The sequence below is a fragment of the Haliotis rufescens genome, unplaced genomic scaffold (genome assembly GCF_023055435.1).
Source record: "Haliotis rufescens isolate VD_foot unplaced genomic scaffold, xgHalRufe1.0.p SCAF_13, whole genome shotgun sequence".
In the NCBI taxonomy this organism is placed as follows: domain Eukaryota; kingdom Metazoa; phylum Mollusca; class Gastropoda; order Lepetellida; family Haliotidae; genus Haliotis; species Haliotis rufescens.
In genome coordinates, this window is record NW_025963813.1 from 25,668,655 (window position 1) to 25,688,427 (window position 19,773).

The window sequence follows — 19,773 nt, forward strand, 5'->3', positions numbered from 1 at the left end:
GGGGTTCTCCTGTCAGTGATCCATGTGCAGAGAGGGGGGAGAGGAGGGGGTTCTCCTGTCAGTGATCCATATGCAGAGAGGGGGGAGAGGAGGGTGTTCTCCTGTCAGTGATCCATATGCAGAGAGGGGGGAGAGCAGGGGGTTCTCCTGTCAGTGATCCATATGCAGAGAGAGGGGAGAGCAGGGGGTTCTCCTGTCAGTGATCCATATGCAGAGAGGGGGGGGGAGAGCAGGGGGTTCTCCTGTCAGTGATCCATATGCAGAGAGAGGGGAGAGCAGGGGGTTCTCCTGTCAGTGATCCATATGCAGAGAGAGGGGAGAGCAGGGGGTTCTCCTGTCAGTGATCCATATGCAGAGAGGGGGGAGAGCAGGGGGTTCTCCTGTCAGTGATCCATATGCAGAGAGGGGGGAGAGCAGGGGGTTCTCCTGTCAGTGATCCATATGCAGAGAGGGGGGGACAGCAGGGGGTTCTCCTGTCAGTGATCCATATGCAGAGAGGGGGGAGAGCAGGGGGTTCTCCTGTCAGTGATCCATATGCAGAGAGAGGGGGAGAGCAGGGAGTTCTCCTGTCAGTGATCCATATGCAGAGAGGGGGGGGGGGGGGGGTTCTCCTGTCAGTGATCCATATGCAGAGAGAGGGGAGAGCAGGGGGTTCTCCTGTCAGTGATCCATGTGCAGAGAGAGGGGAGAGCAGGGGGTTCTCCTGTCAGTGATCCATATGCAGAGAGAGGGGAGAGGAGGGGTTCTCCTGTCAGTGATCCATGTGCAGAGAGGGGGGAGAGGAGGGGGTTCTCCTGTCAGTGATCCATATGCAGAGAGGGGGGGACAGCAGGGGGTTCTCCTGTCAGTGATCCATATGCAGAGAGGGGGGAGAGCAGGGGGTTCTCCTGTCAGTGATCCATATGCAGAGAGGGGGTAGAGCAGGGGGTTCTCCTGTCAGTGATCCATATGCAGAGAGGGGGGAGAGCAGGGGGTTCTCCTGTCAGTGATCCATATGCAGAGAGAGGGGAGAGCAGGGGGTTCTCCTGTCAGTGATCCATATGCAGAGAGGGGGTAGAGCAGGGGGTTCTCCTGTCAGTGATCCATATGCAGAGAGGGGGGAGAGCAGGGGGTTCTCCTGTCAGTGATCCATATGAAGAGAGGGGGGAGAGCAGGGGGTTCTCCTGTCAGTGATCCATATGCAGAGAGGGGGGGAGAGCAGGGGGTTCTCCTGTCAGTGATCCATATGCAGAGAGGGGGGAGAGCAGGGGGTTCTCCTGTCAGTGATCCATATGCAGAGAGGGGGGAGAGCAGGGGGTTCTCCTGTCAGTGATCCATATGCAGAGAGGGGGGAGAGCAGGGGGTTCTCCTGTCAGTAGTGCATAGTGTAAGGATGAGGAGGGACCTGCATTCTGCTTGTGTGTGAATGCATGTGTGTGCGTGTGTGAAACGCGTCTTGAAATGGATAATCTGCAACAGTTATAAAAAACATATCCTTTCATGATGTTCAGTGACCCTTTAGACTCATTTAGAGAGGGCCTAGATCATTAAACTGAACAGGTTATCACTGAATAAACACACACTACATGTAAGAAACATAAAACAAAAAAAACCATTATTAGATTTACACAATTATTTTATTGAATACAGATGTGCATATCAAGCAAGCTGAATACTACACCATTACTTGCACAGAACACTTTCCATAGACTGAGATTAACTCTGTGTCACAGTCCAGCACATATTGTATCGCAACATAGCCCTGTGTATTACTGATTCACCAACTTGAATGACACCTATTCTGACAGGTGACCCTTCTTCCCAGTCCTTCCCAGTCCAAGCACTGCATCACAACACACTCTCATAGGAGGCTTACAACAGCTGATGAGTGAAGCTCAAGTATATTTCTTGCATAGAACTTAGGGACTGGTAATTTATTATAGGGTGTGTGTGACTGGTCTAAGACTATCATATTTTTTCGACCCCTCCCCCCATTTCATTTTATGTAACATGTTTTCATGCCCCCCAAAATGGATGTAATATTTCCTCATGACCCTCCACTCCCCCCTCCAATACATTTTGGCAATCCCTCTCTTTCGCTGTCATGACACCTAGCTCCCTATAATAAATTACCAGTCCCTTAATTACTTACATACACCATATCAATATACACAAATCTTCAGGTTGTGAGTTGACCTCTCCAAATCCCTTACAACAACCTGACTGTTGCGAGTTTGCAGCATCAACTTTATTCCTTTATTCACCATGGCAACTAAAAATAGTATTTATATAAATAAATGTGGTGTCCCTGGTTTCACAGACAACAGCAAGGAGTATGTCACTGTGCTTGGCACACCCTACCTGCCTCCCCCAGACCCTACAACCACCACCCTGTGTGTGATCACAATACACCTGGCTTCAGTAATTCACAGAGCTTGTGAAGAAACAGAGAGGAGTACCAACTGTAACACCTTTTCAATTTCTTCTCATCACTGGGAAACTTGTTTAAATGCTAAAAGCTTTAAGAGCATTACAAGTAGTAGAACGGTCAAGTAAGTCTTTGAGAAGTTAGAATGCTATTTATTTAAAGCAACAAGTAATACTTTGATAAATAATTATCTTGACATATAATAATTTAAATAAATCATTGATTAAATTGACTGAAGAAATACTTCCATTCAATCTCTATTTGATTGTATTTCATGTTTCAGATTGTTCATAAGATATATTCAGTAGAACTTTGCAACAAATAGGAGAAAAACTGGATATAGTAGAACTTTTATAACTGGCAAACAGATTTAGCATAAATTGTAACAAAATATAACAACCAGAAAAATCGTACCAACTTCACAGTTCATTGCATAATGCTGTACTACAAAAATAAAACACCAAATTAGTTAGGTGTTATTTGCTTTGGGAAGAACAGTAAAACACCAATTACAGATGCCTCGTGTTTCTCTCCTAAAGGAGTGTATGTGGGGTGAAGATCAATGGTGGAAGATGTCCAATGACTCAGGATGGAAATGCTTCAGAACGAAGGATGCAGAATGAAGTTTATAATTGAATTTATAAGTAAAAGAGAAAAGATTACTTCAATATGACATTTTGCCATACATTTATGTTGGAGAGAAATGAACATTTCATGTTGTGCTAATTTCATTTCTCTGTTGAAATAATCTACCATTGACTTCCGTAGCTCAGCAAAGGGGCAGCAAGCAGTGTCTTGCTACAGAGTGGTTGATAGGAGTGAGCGAGTTGGGTTTAATGCCATTTTGAACAGTATTCCAGTTACATCACAACACATCAGCTTGATGTGGGAGGAAAGCCTGAAGTGATGCAGGTCTCAGACATTTACCACTTTGGTGAAACCCACGAGCACAGGTATGGTGCTGAAAAACCCTGGAAACATAATCAGGGTGAACTGAGACTCGAACCCATGATCATAGGTTCTTTTGCACACCCAAGGGACACAACTCAGCAAAGCAAATTGTGGCGCCGTAGACCATGCGCTGTGATTGCTGGGAACAAAGTTGAACATGGAGATGAATGTATTGGAGACATGAGTCACCTGGTATTACTAGTGTAGTTAGTGACTGTTGTAGGGAGCTGGGGTGCAGGACTAATGCACTGGTCTAGAGTGTACTCCAGGGTGGACAACGACTTCCCACTCCAGCGTGACACAGTGGTCTACAATGTACAGAGTGGACAACACGTTCCCACTTCAGCGCGACACACTGGTCTACAGTGTACTCCAGGGTGGACAACACCTTCTCACTCCAGTGGGACACAGTGGTCTACAGTGTACTCTAGGGTGGACAACATGTTCCCACTCCTGCAGGACACAGTGGTCTACAGTGTACTCCAGGGTGGACAACACCTTCTCACTCCAGTGGGACACAGTGGTCTACAGTATACTCTAGGGTGGACAACACGTTCCCACTCCTGCAGGACACAGTGGTCTACAGTGTACTCCAGGGTGGACAACACGTTCCCACTCCAGTGGGACACAGTGGTCTACAGTGTACTCCAGGGTGGACAACACGTTCCCACCCCAGAGTGGACACAGTGGTCTACAGTGTACTCCAGAGTGGACAACACGTTCCAACTTCAGAGTGGACACAGTGGTCTACAGTGTACTCCAGAGTGGACACAGTCGTCTACAGTGTACAGAGCGGACAACACGTTCCCACCCCAGAGTGGACACAGTGGTCTACAGTGTACAGAGTGGACAACACGTTCCCACCCCAGAGTGGACACAGTGGTCTACAATGTACTCCAGAGTGGACACAGAGGTTTACTGTGATCATGGAGCACATCGTTCCTAACCTTCAGATAATCTTCTGTCACGATAACAACAAACACCTTACATAAAATCGGTTTATGTGAAGTTATCTTTCTAATTTTTCTGGATTTAACACTGAGCTCAAAAGTAATTTCTTCATATTTAGATATTGTGGTAAAGTATAACTGTTATAAAGGGAGGGGCTCTAAATATTTTGATTACAGTTTGCACTTTCTTTACTTATCTGCTGTACAAGAGCCCAAGGGTTAATATGTCCAGTACACACTGGTAGATAGGCGGAGCTGGTAGAAATCTCATGATGATAATCAACAACATAATACATGCAACAAAACATTTTTAAACTGACAAGTAATCAGAAAATGATATACAGTGGATATTTGATTTTTCTTGTGAAATAACATGTTTATCTCATCAAGTGACATGACAATATGTTAATATTGAATACATCAACATTTTCAAAAATATAATAAAAAGAGGCCCAGAGAATCTCTTCATTTTCATTGATACTGCAGTAATCTAGACTTGCCAAACCATTATAGACTTGCATGGGCTGTATTTGATATTTGTATCAGGGTCTGTAAGACAGACTAGGACATTAACCCTGCACAATGAATTACATGCTTCTGATGACTGCCCCCCAACCACCACACACACACCCTCCCCACCAACCCCAGTCCCCTCCTTCCAAGATGAGATAAAATTGTTGTTTGAGACAGTAAAAGCCAAATAATCTATTCATGCTTATCATGCACTTTCTTACTGGTCTTGCAACACATCAATGACAGAAGGGAGTTCCAGCTAGGCAGTGGAAAGGGTATTCAATCATCAGGTCGAACATGTTACTTCACACATTAAGAAATACATCACTCACTAAACCGTTTGTCCACACACAGTGACATATGAATTGTTAGCTTTCTGGTTAAGAAATATTCAGAATGCTACAAGTTGCTGCCTTCATTTCATAACTGATTGCAAAGCATGTAAACAAGGTATTGAGGCCTATTAAATATCCATAAATACACATTGAAGCCATTATCAGCAGACAAGGCCATCTGATACTAGCGTTATATATGCTATATACAGTAGTGTATCTTTCAACACAACAAACAGACATAAGAACTTCAGGTTGGCTGGGATTCATAGTGCTTCCTGTTTTCCTTACAAACAGTTTGCGTAGTAATAATAGCTGTAAACAATTAGATGGGGACTGTTCCAGCAGAGGTCCAGACATCCCTATAGCTTCTAAAGCACCTCAAAATGAATAAACTTTATTTAGCTAAAATTCTAAACATTCTTTTCGAGCAACCTGACCCTTGTAAAACTTTCACCTACTTTTCTCTTTTTCAAATCAAAATTGACCTGTAATATCTCATTATATTCATCATTAAACCCTTGGTATTACATGACCATCTATGGAGCACATATGCTGAGTGCTGTAGTTGTGTTACTAGCTGGCAGGAAATCTTCAACAAGGTGAATAGCTATTACTGTAATGTATCCCTGCTAGATGGAACCCAACCTCAAAAAAATGGCCAATGCATGTTTGCTTCACAGATATATAATGCTATTGAAAGAACATTTATAGTTGTGTAGGCTGGAAAACAGAACTCTTCAGAATCAAAATATGTCATTCCTGATAGTTCTCACTACAATATCCTGTGATAAATAATTCATAAAATATACAACTTGCAGTGCACACTGTGTAGTTTCTATGTCGATGATGTCGAGCTGATAGGATCAGAAAATAAAGCAACTGGTTTAATTTGCTTTTTATCTGGTTTTCAAACATTTCATCAAATGTTTATACAGGCACTTTTCAGCAGCAAACATTTATGGATGGCTGTAAATATAATAATCTTAACCAAAACAAATTGAAAATGTCTCAACAATAATCAACAACATAATCACAACTGTCCATTCCTGATTAAATATAATGTAAACAAAATTCAGACAAGCGTTGACAGCTTGTCATTTGCCTCTGTTAAAGAATTTGGTCGAACCTGATGGTTTGCCATGTGGGGAGGGCAGCCATCAGTGTTGTTATACTTATATATCTCATGACTTGCCCTAACCGGGCCATTCTTGGCTTGTGATGGAGAGCCACACCGGTTGGATGAGGCAGCACGCAGGCGGTGTCGCACTTCTTCCATAGAAGGGTCTGTTGCTTGCAATGACAAGTTTGTTTGGGAAGGCATGGCATGAAAACTGTGACGATGCGAGGCTTGCTTTCCCTGCGAAAAACCAGTGCGACCTTGACCTTGGAAGAGTTTATAAATGTCAGACGATGGTGCAAAAAGTGCCCTTCCATTTTGCAATGCCATCTCTGATGTTGCCCGAAACTGATTGGACAGTTTTGGTGTTTCCTCATTCTTGACGGTGTTGTTGTTTGTCAAATTACGACTGTCCACCTCAAACTTTGAATGTATCAAATGTACATCAGTACAATCCCATGAATAACGGAAATCTCGTTTGCGAGTATTTTGCTGGGGAGAGCAGGTTTTCGGTCTCCGCATGACCACTTGACCCTGGTATGGGGCTGACCGTGCGTCATTTGCCAGATTTGGCATAGAGTACATGTGGTTAGGATGCTTGGTTAAGTTGGCTGGGGGAACATCCCCTGATGGAACATTATTAACACTGTCACCATGCAAATGAGGTCGTGACCTTGACATATCGCCATTACAATTTTTAGAATCTTGCTCTCTGATATCTACCTCAGCACGTCTGAATGCATCTGTTCCATTGAAGGGAATGTTTTCCATCTGGGACACAGAGTGCCGGTGAGTATCACTACCATCGCTTCTTCGTCTGTTGGAGTTGGTAGGTCCTTGACCAATTTTCACAGGCACAGCTCGGAATATGCCATCTTGTGCACTCCGGGTACTTTCCTCCATGAATATCTTGCAACCGGCATCATTTGGATGCTTTTGCTTGTTGTAGCCTGGCTGTTCAGTCCTTTCAGTTTCACCATTGAACCTTAGTGCAGGATTCCTCGAGTCATTGGCATATCTGTTGCCAGCAAAACTACTGGCTTCATTAACAAATGCATTTTGGTCATTAACATATGACCTTTGACTTTCATGGAATTGACGTTGTTCATTTACATAGTCACCTGACCTCTGGTCAGGTGCCCTTCTTGGATCATTGTTTTGAGGCACATTCTGATTGGTTGTTTCTGGACCTCCTGCCGACTCCTCTTCCTGAATGGTTGTCAATGCACGCAACTTTTCCATAAGTGAATTGTCCTGCTTTTCCACTGGTTGGGATTTTTTCTTAGCAATAATGTTCTGACGGGAGCCAACAACTATTCGTCCATTACTGGGAATTTGTTGTGATCGTGAATTCACATTTAGATTTTTTTGCATGCTACCCTGACTAGATGAGCTTTCTGATGTCAACAAGGATGACAAGCTTGATGACAAGGGGGATGACAGTGAGGCAGTGGTGTTTGTTCTACTGTCAGTGCCGTAACCTTCATCATTTAGGAAATCTTCATCTGGATTCTTGTGATCATTGTTATTGCTGTAATCACAGTGTTGCACAACAAAACCATCTGCCGAGTAGTTGTGAGAAGCCTGCTTCATCGGTGGATTCTTCACACCTTTCTGAAGTTCATATTCCATGAAACTATTCTTTATACGTTCTTCATTTCTTTTCTCTTCTTCAGTTGTCATCATTATCATCGTATCCGATGATGACTCACTTTTTATACTCCTCTCACTGGCCGAGTCAATAAGCAAATCCAGCGGATCAAACTTTTCCCACAATTCCTCTGTTGTTTCTGGAGTGATGTGTTTTAATGGTGGTGAAAATAGAGTATTGGAATTGTCAAATCCAAAGAATCCTTTGGGAGATTCCTTATCCCATATTCGATCATGTTTCGTTACATTCAGCCTGGTCAAAGGCTGGGGTTCGGGTGATGTCTGCATAGTTACCTCCCCTTGATCTCAGCTCTTCACACAGAATATTTACACAGTAATTCAGCATGTCGGCAGACTTGGAATCCCACAATTACATGTTCCTTACAATTCAAAACACTCACTATGAACCGGTAATATACACAGAACACTTCCAAAGATTGTTGGTACTTAATGAACAAGTAATGAATGTGATCATTCACATCTCAAACAACAATCCAGAGTTCAGTATCAGTCATGTGATCATTGTATCCAATCAGAGGCTGCTGCACATCAGGTGGGAAGTTCCTGAAATGACAAACAAGCTGAATGAAATGTATGTCAGAAAACATTCAAAATAAACTTTGTTGATGAAATTTTCATCAGTTGTGGTTAGCTCGACAATTAGTGAACGAATGGGTTGCACTATGAGAGCAGAAATACCCTGGTTTTACCTTGACTTACAAAACTGGTTCTTACAGGAAATATGAGGGTTCTGTAAAATAATGATTGTTTGTTTGTGTGTTGTTCAACACCACACGCATTATTCCAGCTATATGACGGCGGTCTGTAAATAATTGAGTCTGGACCAAACAAGTCAGTGATTGACATCATGAGCATCTATCCACACAATCGGGATCAATGACATGCATCAACCAAGTCAGCGGAGCCTGACCACCCGATTATGTTAGTCGCCTTTTACGGCAAGCATGGGTTGCTGATGACCCATTCTACCCCGGATCTTCACGGTTGGTAAAATAATGGTGCAGTGTACTGTAGTGCAATATTTGAAAATTATTATAATTACAGGACCTTTAAAGGGCTTAACTTTAAGCAACAGGTTCATGCGATCCACTAATTAATGCCCACTTGCTATATATTGGTAGAGATCCCAGACATTCACTCATCAAAGCTACTCCGACTAATGAGTTCATGGAGTGAAAAGATATATGTCCCTGACAAGCCAGCATGGGGCTGTAATAAGATCGTCCAATCAGAAGCTAACAGACAACAATGGGGGCAGAAGGCAAAGTATCAGAACTCTGATATCGAGGAATGTTTGAAAGCATATCAAGATCCCCTGAAAGACAGATTTGTTCCAACACGTCAATGTCAGGCGACACTGTTGTGGTGAAGGAGCACAACATACAGAACCCTTGTTGATTCCACACCATAAGGGCCAATATCAGAGGTTTTTCTCTTATGTTTGGTGTCACATTTGACACATTTCGCCACTCCTCATACCCTCTTCATACTTAACCTGTCACACAGGTCTAATGGGTCTGCCCTGGTCTAATGGAATTTGTGTAAAGCTTGTAAACATAACACACCATGTGTTAAGACTGGTATAAGTGGACAGCGGAGAAGGAGACTTTTAAAGTATGGAGATAAACTTCACAATCATGTAGATCGCATTATGATCAACCTTATGATCATATCCGATCTGTCCTCAATGACGGCATCCTTGTGATCATATCCGATCTCTACTCAATGACAACAACCTTATGATCATATTCCATTTCTACTCAATGATGGCAACCTTGTGATCATATCCGATCTGTCCTCAATGACGGCAACCTTATGATCATATCCAATCTCTACTCAATGATGGCAACCTTATGATCATATTCCATCTCTACTCAATGATGGCAACCTTATGATCATATCCAATCTATACTCAATAACGGCAACCTTTTATCATATTCCATCTCTACTCAGTGATGGCAACCTTGTGATCATATCCGATCTGTCCTCAATGACGGCAACCTTATGATCATATCAGAACTCTATTAATGATGGCAACCTTATGATCATATTCCATCTCTACTCAATGATGGCAACCTTATGATCATATCCAATCTATACTCAATAACGGCAACCTTTTATCATATTCCATCTCTACTCAATGATGGCAACCTTGTGATCATATCCGATCTGTCCTCAATGATGGCAACCTTGTGATCATATCCGATCTCTACTCAATGACGGCAACCTTATGATCATATCAGAACTCTACTCAATAACGGCAACCTTGTGATCATATCCGATCTGTCCTCAATGACGGCAACCTTATGATCATATCAGAACTCTATTAATGATGGCAACCTTATGATCATATTCCATCTCTACTCAATGATGGCAACCTTGTGATCATATCCGATCTGTCCTCAATGACGGCAACCTTATGATCATATCTGATCTCTACTCAATGACGACAACCTTATGATCACATTCCATCTCTACTTAATGATGGCAACCTTGTGATCATATCCAATCTGTCCTCAATGACAGCAACCTTATGATCATATTCCATCTCTATTCAATGTTGGCAACCTTGTGATCATATCCGATCTGTCCTCAATGACGGCAACCTTGTGATCATATCTGATCTCTACTCAATGACGGCAACCATATGATCATATCAGAAATCTACTCAATGACGGCAACCTTATGATCATATTCCATCTCTACTCAATGACGGCATCCTTATGATCATATTCCATCTCTACTCAATGATGGCAACCTTGTGATCATATCTGATCTGTCCTCAATGACGGCAACTTTATGATCATATCAGAACTCTACTCAATGACGGCAACCTTATGATCATATTCCATCTCTACTCAATGATGGCAACCTTGTGATCATATCCGATCTGTCCTCAATGACGGCAACCTTATGATCATATCAGAACTCTATTAATGATGGCAACCTTATGATCATATTCCATCTCTACTCAATGATGGCAACCTTGTGATCATATCCGATCTGTCCTCAATGACGGCAACCTTATGATCATATCTGATCTCTACTCAATGACGGCAACCATATGATCATATCAGAAATCTACTCAATGACGGCAACCTTATGATCATATTCCATCTCTACTCCAATGATGGCAACCTTATGAACATAACCGATCTGTCCTCAATGACGGCAACCTTATGATCATATCAGAACTCTATTAATGATGGCAACCTTATGATCATATTCCATCTCTACTCAATGATGGCAACCTTGTGATCATATCCGATCTGTCCTCAATGACGGCAACCTTATGATCATATCTGATCTCTACTCAATGACGACAACCTTATGATCACATTCCATCTCTACTTAATGATGGCAACCTTGTGATCATATCCAATCTGTCCTCAATGACAGCAACCTTATGATCATATCCGATCTCTACTCAATGATGGCAACCTTATGATCATATTCCATCTCTATTCAATGTTGGCAACCTTGTGATCATATCCGATCTGTCCTCAATGACGGCAACCTTGTGATCATATCTGATCTCTACTCAATGATGGCAACCATATGATCATATCAGAAATCTACTCAATGACGGCAACCTTATGATCATATTCCATTTCTACTCAATGACGGCATCCTTATGATCATATTCCATCTCTACTCAATGATGGCAACCTTGTGATCATATCTGATCTGTCCTCAATGACGGCAACTTTATGATCATATCAGAACTCTACTCAATGACGGCAACCTTATGATCATATTCCATCTCTACTCAATGATGGCAACCTTGTGATCATATCCGATCTGTCCTCAATGACGGCAACCTTATGATCATATCTGAACTCTACTCAATGACGACAACCTTATGATCACATTCCATCTCTACTCAATGATGGCAACCTTGTGATCATATCCGATCTGTCCTCAATGACAGCAACCTTATGATCATATCCGATCTCTACTCAATGATGGCAACCTTATGATCATATTCCATCTCTATTCAATGATGGCAACCTTGTGATCATATCCGATCTGTCCTCAATGACGGCAACCTTGTGATCATATCTGATCTCTACTCAATGACGGCAACCTTATGATCATATCAGAAATCTACTCAATGACAGCAACCTTATGATCATATTCCATCTCTACTCCAATGATGGCAACCTTATGAACATAACCGATCTCTACTCAATGACGGCAACCTTATGATCATATTCCATCTCTACTCAATGACGGCAACCTTATGATCATATCCGATCTCTACTCAATGACGGCATCCTTATGATCATATTATATCTCTACTCAATGATGGAAACCTTGTGATCATATCCGATCTCTACTCAATGACGGCATCCTTATGATCATATTCCATCTCTACTCAATGACGGCAACCTTATGATCATATTCCATCTCTACTCAAATATGGCTACCTTGTGATCATATCCGATCCGTCCTCAATGATGGCAACCTTGTGATCATATCCAATCTCTACTTAATGATGGCAACCTTATGATCATATCCAATCTATACTTAATAAAGGCAACCTTATGATCATATTCAATCCCTCCTCAGTATGAAAGCAACCTTATATCATATTTAATCTCTACTCAATGAAGGTAAACTGATGTTCATACTCAATCTTTACTCAATGTACAGCTGTCCCGGGAAGATTCCGGGTTAGCCTAATGAGATCAGGTGGTCAGGCTGGGTTTGATGCATGTCATTGTATCCCAATTGCATAGATCGTAGCTCATGATGTCAATCACTGGATTGTATGGTACAGATTTGATTATTTACAGATAAACATCATATAGCTGGAATATTGCTAAGTACAGCATTAAAAAACACACAAAACAAACAATATACAGCTGCTTTAAGTCATAATCAGTCACAGTTTATAAGTATCCATATAGTCCATTTCAGGTAATTTGATGTATTCAACTTACAGATAGTTCCAAAATGAATTTGGAGGATATGAACATGCTTGCAGGTCATCTTTTAACTACCAAGACATCCATGCTGACTCAGCTTGTTCCAAGCCAAACACATGTACCTGGTAAATTGTATGAAACATAAACTATTCATTCATATTCTTCAGAGGACAAACAACAAAGATATTACCACCCAAACGTCACAAGAACACGTGAAAATACACCAATATCTCCTAGGCACTCTGTTAGAGACTATGACTATCGGGAGATACACTACCATCATTGTCCAATGCAAGGCCTTCCCCGACCTTCTTGAGACATGGGTGATAGGCAGGCTCTAAATAACTTAAACTTACAACCAACTTCTGAAATCTCTAGTGATCCACGATGAAGCTGTCAGATTGAATGATGATAAAGGTGTATTCTGATTGGCATGTTATACTTGCCAAGCTTTCACACAAACAGAAGCTTCAGCTCACCACCAGTGACACCGACATAAGCCCGCCGGGAACTCTGAAACAGTGCCAATCAGCAGCCCTCATTCTGGATGTGGCATCCCAGTAAATGCTTGTTTAAACCTCCGACTTGATTAAATACCTTCGATTAAATACCTTCGATTAAATGCCATCTACTTTGATGACTAGCCTTCTATAAGCTGTGTCTTCAACTACTGCCCGCAGTGGCCACATAGTGAGTAGGGGCAGAAACGTGGTTTATATGTGGGGCCATCTTCTGGGGAGGATTAAACAGTCAAGTTCCCCTGCAGGCAGTTGTACACAGTCTGTTGATGCAGTACTTTTTTTAACTGTCTTATAAGCAGTGTAGACCTTCAGACATTTTCATATCAATGTTTCCGAGTAGGACCAAGTCCCTTTCACCCACCCATTAACATAACACTGGGACCACATTATCATACTGATGTATCCAGTCATTAGAAAATTACAATTTCAGATACAAGTCATGCTTTGCAGCTCCACTTTAAAGTTTATTTCTCATGTGAATTTCCACATCATGCTTTTCAATGGAGAGGAACACTAGCCAACAATCTCCAACATGCAGGGCCTGTCTGTCCTCAGGGCGACATCTCAGGCAAGAAGTAATGCACAACACACCTTCAGTGAATGGGTTCCCCTGCTGATGCACTGATGCACAACTGTTGTCAGAAGTCTTCATCTGATGTCACTACATGGACACATCATACTCACAATTCAACACAGCCCTTTCTATGTGAACACGATTCAAGGTGTTGTCACAGTCCGTACATTGTGAACATGATTCAAGGTGTTACAGTTCTTACTGTGTGAACACGATTCAAGGTTTTACCACAGTCATTACTATGTGAACCCGATTCAAGGTTTTACCACAGTCCTTACTATGTGAACAAGATTCAAGGTGTTACAGTCCTTACTATGTGAACACGTTTCAAGGTGTTACCACAGTCCTTACTATGTGAACACGATTCAAGGTGTTAGTCTTTACTATTTGAACATGATTCAAGGTGTTACCACAGTCCTTACTACGTAAACATGATTCAAGGTGTTACAGTCCTTACTATGTGAACATGATTCAAGGTGTCACAGACCTTACTATGTGAACATGATTCAAGGTGTTACCACAGTCCTTACTATGGGAACATGATTCAAGGTGTTACAGTCCTTACTATGTGAACACGATTCAACGTTTTACCACAGTCCTTACTATGTGAACATGATTCAAGGTGTTACCACAGTCCTTACTATGTGAACACGATTCAAGGTGTTACAGTCTTTACTATGTGAACATGATTCAAGGTGTTACAACAGTCCTTACTATGTAAACACTTTTCAAGGTGTTACAGTCCTTACTATGTGAACACGATTCAAGGTGTCACAGACTTTACTATGTTAACACGATTCAAGGTGTCACAGACTTTACTATGTTAACACGATTCAAGGTGTTACCACAGTCCTTACTATGTGAACACGATTCAAGGTGTTACCACAGTCCTTACTATGTGAACACGATTCAAGGTGTTACCACAGTCCTTACTTATGTGAACACGATTCAAGGTGTTACAGTCCTTACTATGAGAACATGATTCAAGGTGTTACCACAGTCCTTACTATGTAAACCCGATTCAAGGTGTTACAGTCCTTACTATGAGAACACGATTCAAGGTGTTACCACAGTCCTTACTATGTGAACACGATTCAAGGTGTTACAGTCCTCACTATGTGAACATGATTCAAGGTGTGACCACAGTCCTTACTTATGTGAACACGATTCAAGGTGTTAGTCTTTACTATGTGAACATGATTCAAGGTGTTACCACAGTCTCTATGTAAACACGATTCAAGGTGTTACAGTCCTTACTATGTGAACACGATTCAAGGTGTCACAGACTTTACTATGTGAACATGATTCAAGGTGTTACCACAGTCCTTACTATGTTAATACGATTCAAAGTGTTACAATCCTTACAATGTGAACACGATTCAAGGTGTTACCACAGTCCCTACTATGTGAACACGATTCAAGATGTCAGTCCTTACTATGTGAATATGATTTAAGGTGTTACCACAGTCCCTACTATGTAAACACGATTCAAGGTGTTGTTACAGTCCTTACTATGAGAACACGATTCAAGGTGTCACAGACTTTACTATGTGAACATGATTCAAGGTGTTACCACAGTCCTTACTATGTTAATACGATTCAAGGTGTTACAATCCTTATAATGTGAACTCGATTCAAGGTGTTACCACAGTCCTTACTATGTGAACACGATTCAAGATGTCAGTCCTTACTATGAGAACATGATTCAAGGTTTTACCACAGTCCCTACTATGTGAACATGATTCAAGGTGTTACCACAGTCCTTACTATGTGAACACGATTCAAGGTGTTACCACAGTCCTTACTTATGTGAACAAGATTCAAGGTGTTACAGTCCTTACTATGAGAACATGATTCAAGGTGTTACCACAGTCCTAACTATGTGAACACGATTCAAGGTGTTACAGTCTTTACTATGTGAACATGATTTAAGGTGTTACAGTCCTTACTATGTGAACATGATTCAAGGTGTCACAGTCCTTACTATGTGAACACGATTCAAGGTGTTACAGTCCTTACTATGTGAACATGATTCAAGGTGTCACAGTCCTTACTATATGAACACAATTCAAGGTGTTACATTATTAAAAAAAAAGAACATTTCTGATGTTTTTGAAACTCCAGATAACGAGTGTCAGCCCTCTGGAGGGCCTGTCTGAAGGTAATGTACGCCAAGACAAAAGACAGAAACCTGCTAAAGCCTTTTGTCAACATCTCATTTGAGAAAAATGCTTTTACTTCCAAGCCACTTGCCACCCTGTGTGACACCGGCAATGAAGCTTGTAACGGCTTCTGACCGCCAGCAAAAACACATTCTCCCACCTGTGACCTGACACATGAAACCCACACATGAACATTTCACTAACCCCAGGTAAGGGGAATTCTCCAACATGTCTTCAGGCATGATTGAGCGGTTCTATTGCAGAGATGGCCCTGGGAAAATCTATACCAAATAATAGCTGTCATTGTCTCTCCCTCCCCTCCTATTTCAACAATTGTCGTCTTTTCACAGCCATCAATTAAAATTCCATGGTCTTTGTTCTTGCTCTATGGGTCAACAGGCAAGTGAGTTTTGAGATGGTCGGAAGACATCCCTTCAAAGATAAAGCTGTTTAGTTTTTGCAGCCATTTTTTGAACTGTCAATGTTTTCTTTGTAGCTGTTTGCCAACATGTGTCTAGCTGACAGGTTGAATGCTCTTCCACAGTGTAGTGAACTGAACTATTAAGCCAACTGTTGGATGCATGAAATACAAGACTGTCTCTCATGTGACAAAAAGTTAACAGCATTCTGCTCAAACTCAGAAAATAATAAACAACATATCTCCAATACATTACAGAGCATTGGAGAAAATAACAATCTCTCAATGTCACCTTTAAATAAATAATTAATAATAATAGATCTGTCTGTGAAGAGGCCTGCAATGTCACTACATCGTGAGCATGATGAGTGGTGAAGGGCTTTGATATTGCAGCAATACTTTACCGGGAATGTCTGGATGATGGAGAGTGGACTGTGTGTAAAAAATAAAAGTGATAAAACCCTTTCCATATTTATAAGAAATCTCTGCCCAAGCAGAGTTGATTCTGACTCTATCGTGAGCATGTTTATGAACCACTGTCACATGGTGATGATACCAGATGTTCGCGAACAGGTGAGCGTATCCTGCACCACTGGTGTCACTCGTAACAAACACATTCAAAGGCAAGTCAACTGTTCCACTGAAAAAAGACGGGAACATTACGCTGAAGGCATATAGGAACAAGAAACTGATGTGAAGTGGGATGTTTTATTGTGAATCTAATCATTAATATGTAATCTCCCTAAACTAGATTTTAATGTGCAGAAAGGTTTTATCTGCATAAGTTTTTGCTACACGTTGTAAGGATAAAAATATATTGAACATGTCAGAAGAAGAGATAATGGTTCATGAAACAAGAAATGTATGCTCCATATGTTACATCCAGCTACCACAACCAGCTAGCACTTCTCCAACACAGTATCCTCAGATCTACCTTCACAAGTGACAAGCAGCTAGACTCCCTGGGAGAAGACTTCTATGGCTGAGTAGGCAGATTATTCCTGGTATTGACCAGTGGCCATTAAGGTGATTATAGCCTCATATCACCTGTCACTCCCTGCCTGCAGCTGACAGATGGACACTCCCTTCATGCGACACAATCACACCATTAACTTGTGTTACTGGACACATAACAATTGTCTTTTCAAACCTTTATATTGAAAACTGGTAGATTCTCAATTAAGTAAATGAATTGATTAATGTAAACTGCAAATATATGTATTATATCTACATACCTAGCTTGGCATGTATAATTCATTTGTTACATTCAACCCTCACTGAAGTATTAATTGTATCATGTATAACGTGTAATGGAGCGGTATTAACATAAGCGACCCGCTTGTTTGCCAATCCATTTTCATATTTTTCAGAAACTAAATATGTTTAATCACAATTGTCCTCCCACATTTTCATCCCAGTTATGGGGACACATGGGGATAATGACCCTGACCTATTGTGAAAGTAAAATAGACACAAAAATAGTATTCTGCAGCTGACTCAATACTCACAGTGGAGTATATTCAAACAGGCTTGTGACGGAATGACTGATTTTTCAATATTGTATTTTTTAAGCAAGAATGAATGCACTTCACTGTGGTATGTTTGATGAAATTAACACTTCCATCCTGCTCTCATCTCTGCTGCCTCGGCCACCGGCCGCTCCCGAATTCTAGTTATACACCAGCTGGGATGTGTAGTCTATTGTCTGTTACACCAGGTTGCAGCCAATCAACAGTCAGTGGTGACTTATGGTGCATGGCACTATAGCTGGGTGTGGTAGATTTAGGTTAATCAATAACCTAACTGGAATATTCATAGATAGGTTAGATTTTATTGACACACTGCTACAAATACAGCTGGGGTTATGATGAACTTGGTGCTAAGACAGCACAGTGAAATGGCCATCCCCCTGGGTGTAGTGCTACAGTCACATCATGACCTGGAAGTCAAACTGCTCCTAGTCCTGAAGATCACTTACTGAAATGTTATAACTTACAGATCCAGAAACACCTGTACACATGACAGCAATCACAGTGCTTAGTTCCTCCAAGCGCAACAGCAGGGGTGGAGCCAGGAGTTTGAAAACTGGGGCGCACAATACCTGAGTATGTGCAGCTAACATTTAAGTGATTCATGGGAATCACCCACAAATATGAGACTCTGGGGGGGGGGGGGGATTTGTCATAAAAAGTAATACACATAGTCAGGGAGGGTCATGAAATTTCTTGTGCATTTTGTCTTTTCAGTGAAGGCCATGAAAACATTGTACAAGCACATGGGGGGGGGGGGGGGGGGGGGGGGCATCTAAAAGTATGACAAGCATTGAGGGAGGGTAATTAGTTTCAGTACATTAATGCATCAAAATCCTCTCCCCCATAAATACCTAATTACTCCAAACCCCTAATAAACGACTGATCCCTAAGGTGTCTGAAATAAAGATGGCTCCATCCTGCAGTCGCCCGAAGGGGAGGAATACCAGCATCCATCATTTCACATACCTCCAACATGCACCATCCTCCATCCATGGCATATACTGATGCACATGTAGGCAATGAATTGATTCTGTTATAATTTTCCTGTAGTGGCTGCTCTCTAGCCAGGGGGTGATCAATGTAAGCAAGCCCTTCCACTCTACACTGCATGGACGACTACATCAAGACTTTACCGGGAATGTGAATAGGATTTCTCTGCTTGATCCACACATATCTGTGATGTCATGACAAATCTCATTAATATCCCTGTGGAATGTTGTGGCAAATCAGTCACATTAAGCAGACAGATATCAACTGGAATTCCAGCATATCTAATGGTGCACATATCTTACATTCAATCATGCAGAATGTATTGACCACTGGGCTATAACAGCCACACATATCAACTGGGTAAAGTGAAGACAGCTGGATAACACCAAGTAAGGTGGGTCTCCCTGTCACAACACATCAGTAAAGTGGGTCTCCCTGTCACAACACATCAGTAAAGTGGGTCTCCCTGTCACAACACATCAGTAAAGTGGGTCTCCCTGTCACAACACATCAGTGAAGTGGGTCTCCCTGTCACAACACATCAGTAAAGTGGGTCTCCCTGTCACAACACATCAGTAAAGTGGGTCTCCCTGTCACAACACATCAGTAAAGTGGGTCTCCCTGTCACAACACATCAGTAAAGTGGGTCTCCCCGTCACAACACATCAGTGAAGTGGGTCTCCCCGTCACAACACATCAGT

The 19,773-nt window shown here is 41.7% G+C and overlaps 1 protein-coding gene across 4 annotated transcripts in view; it reads right to left on the minus strand.

Moving 5' to 3' along the window:
• Positions 1 to 1,597: 1,597 nt before the first annotated feature.
• LOC124110778 overlaps positions 1,598 to 19,773 on the minus strand; it is a 63,235-nt gene continuing 45,059 nt past the window's right edge. For 3 of the 4 annotated variants that reach the window (XM_046470179.2, XM_046470178.2, XM_046470181.2), the window contains exon 3: positions 1,598 to 8,487. In XM_046470179.2, the coding sequence (XP_046326135.2) occupies positions 6,229 to 8,211 (1,983 nt within the window). In that variant the 5' untranslated portion in view covers positions 8,212 to 8,487 and the 3' untranslated portion in view covers positions 1,598 to 6,228. Of the gene's footprint in view, positions 8,488 to 19,048; positions 19,248 to 19,773 lie in introns of those variants that run through there. The other variant, XM_046470182.2, reaches the window with a different exon arrangement.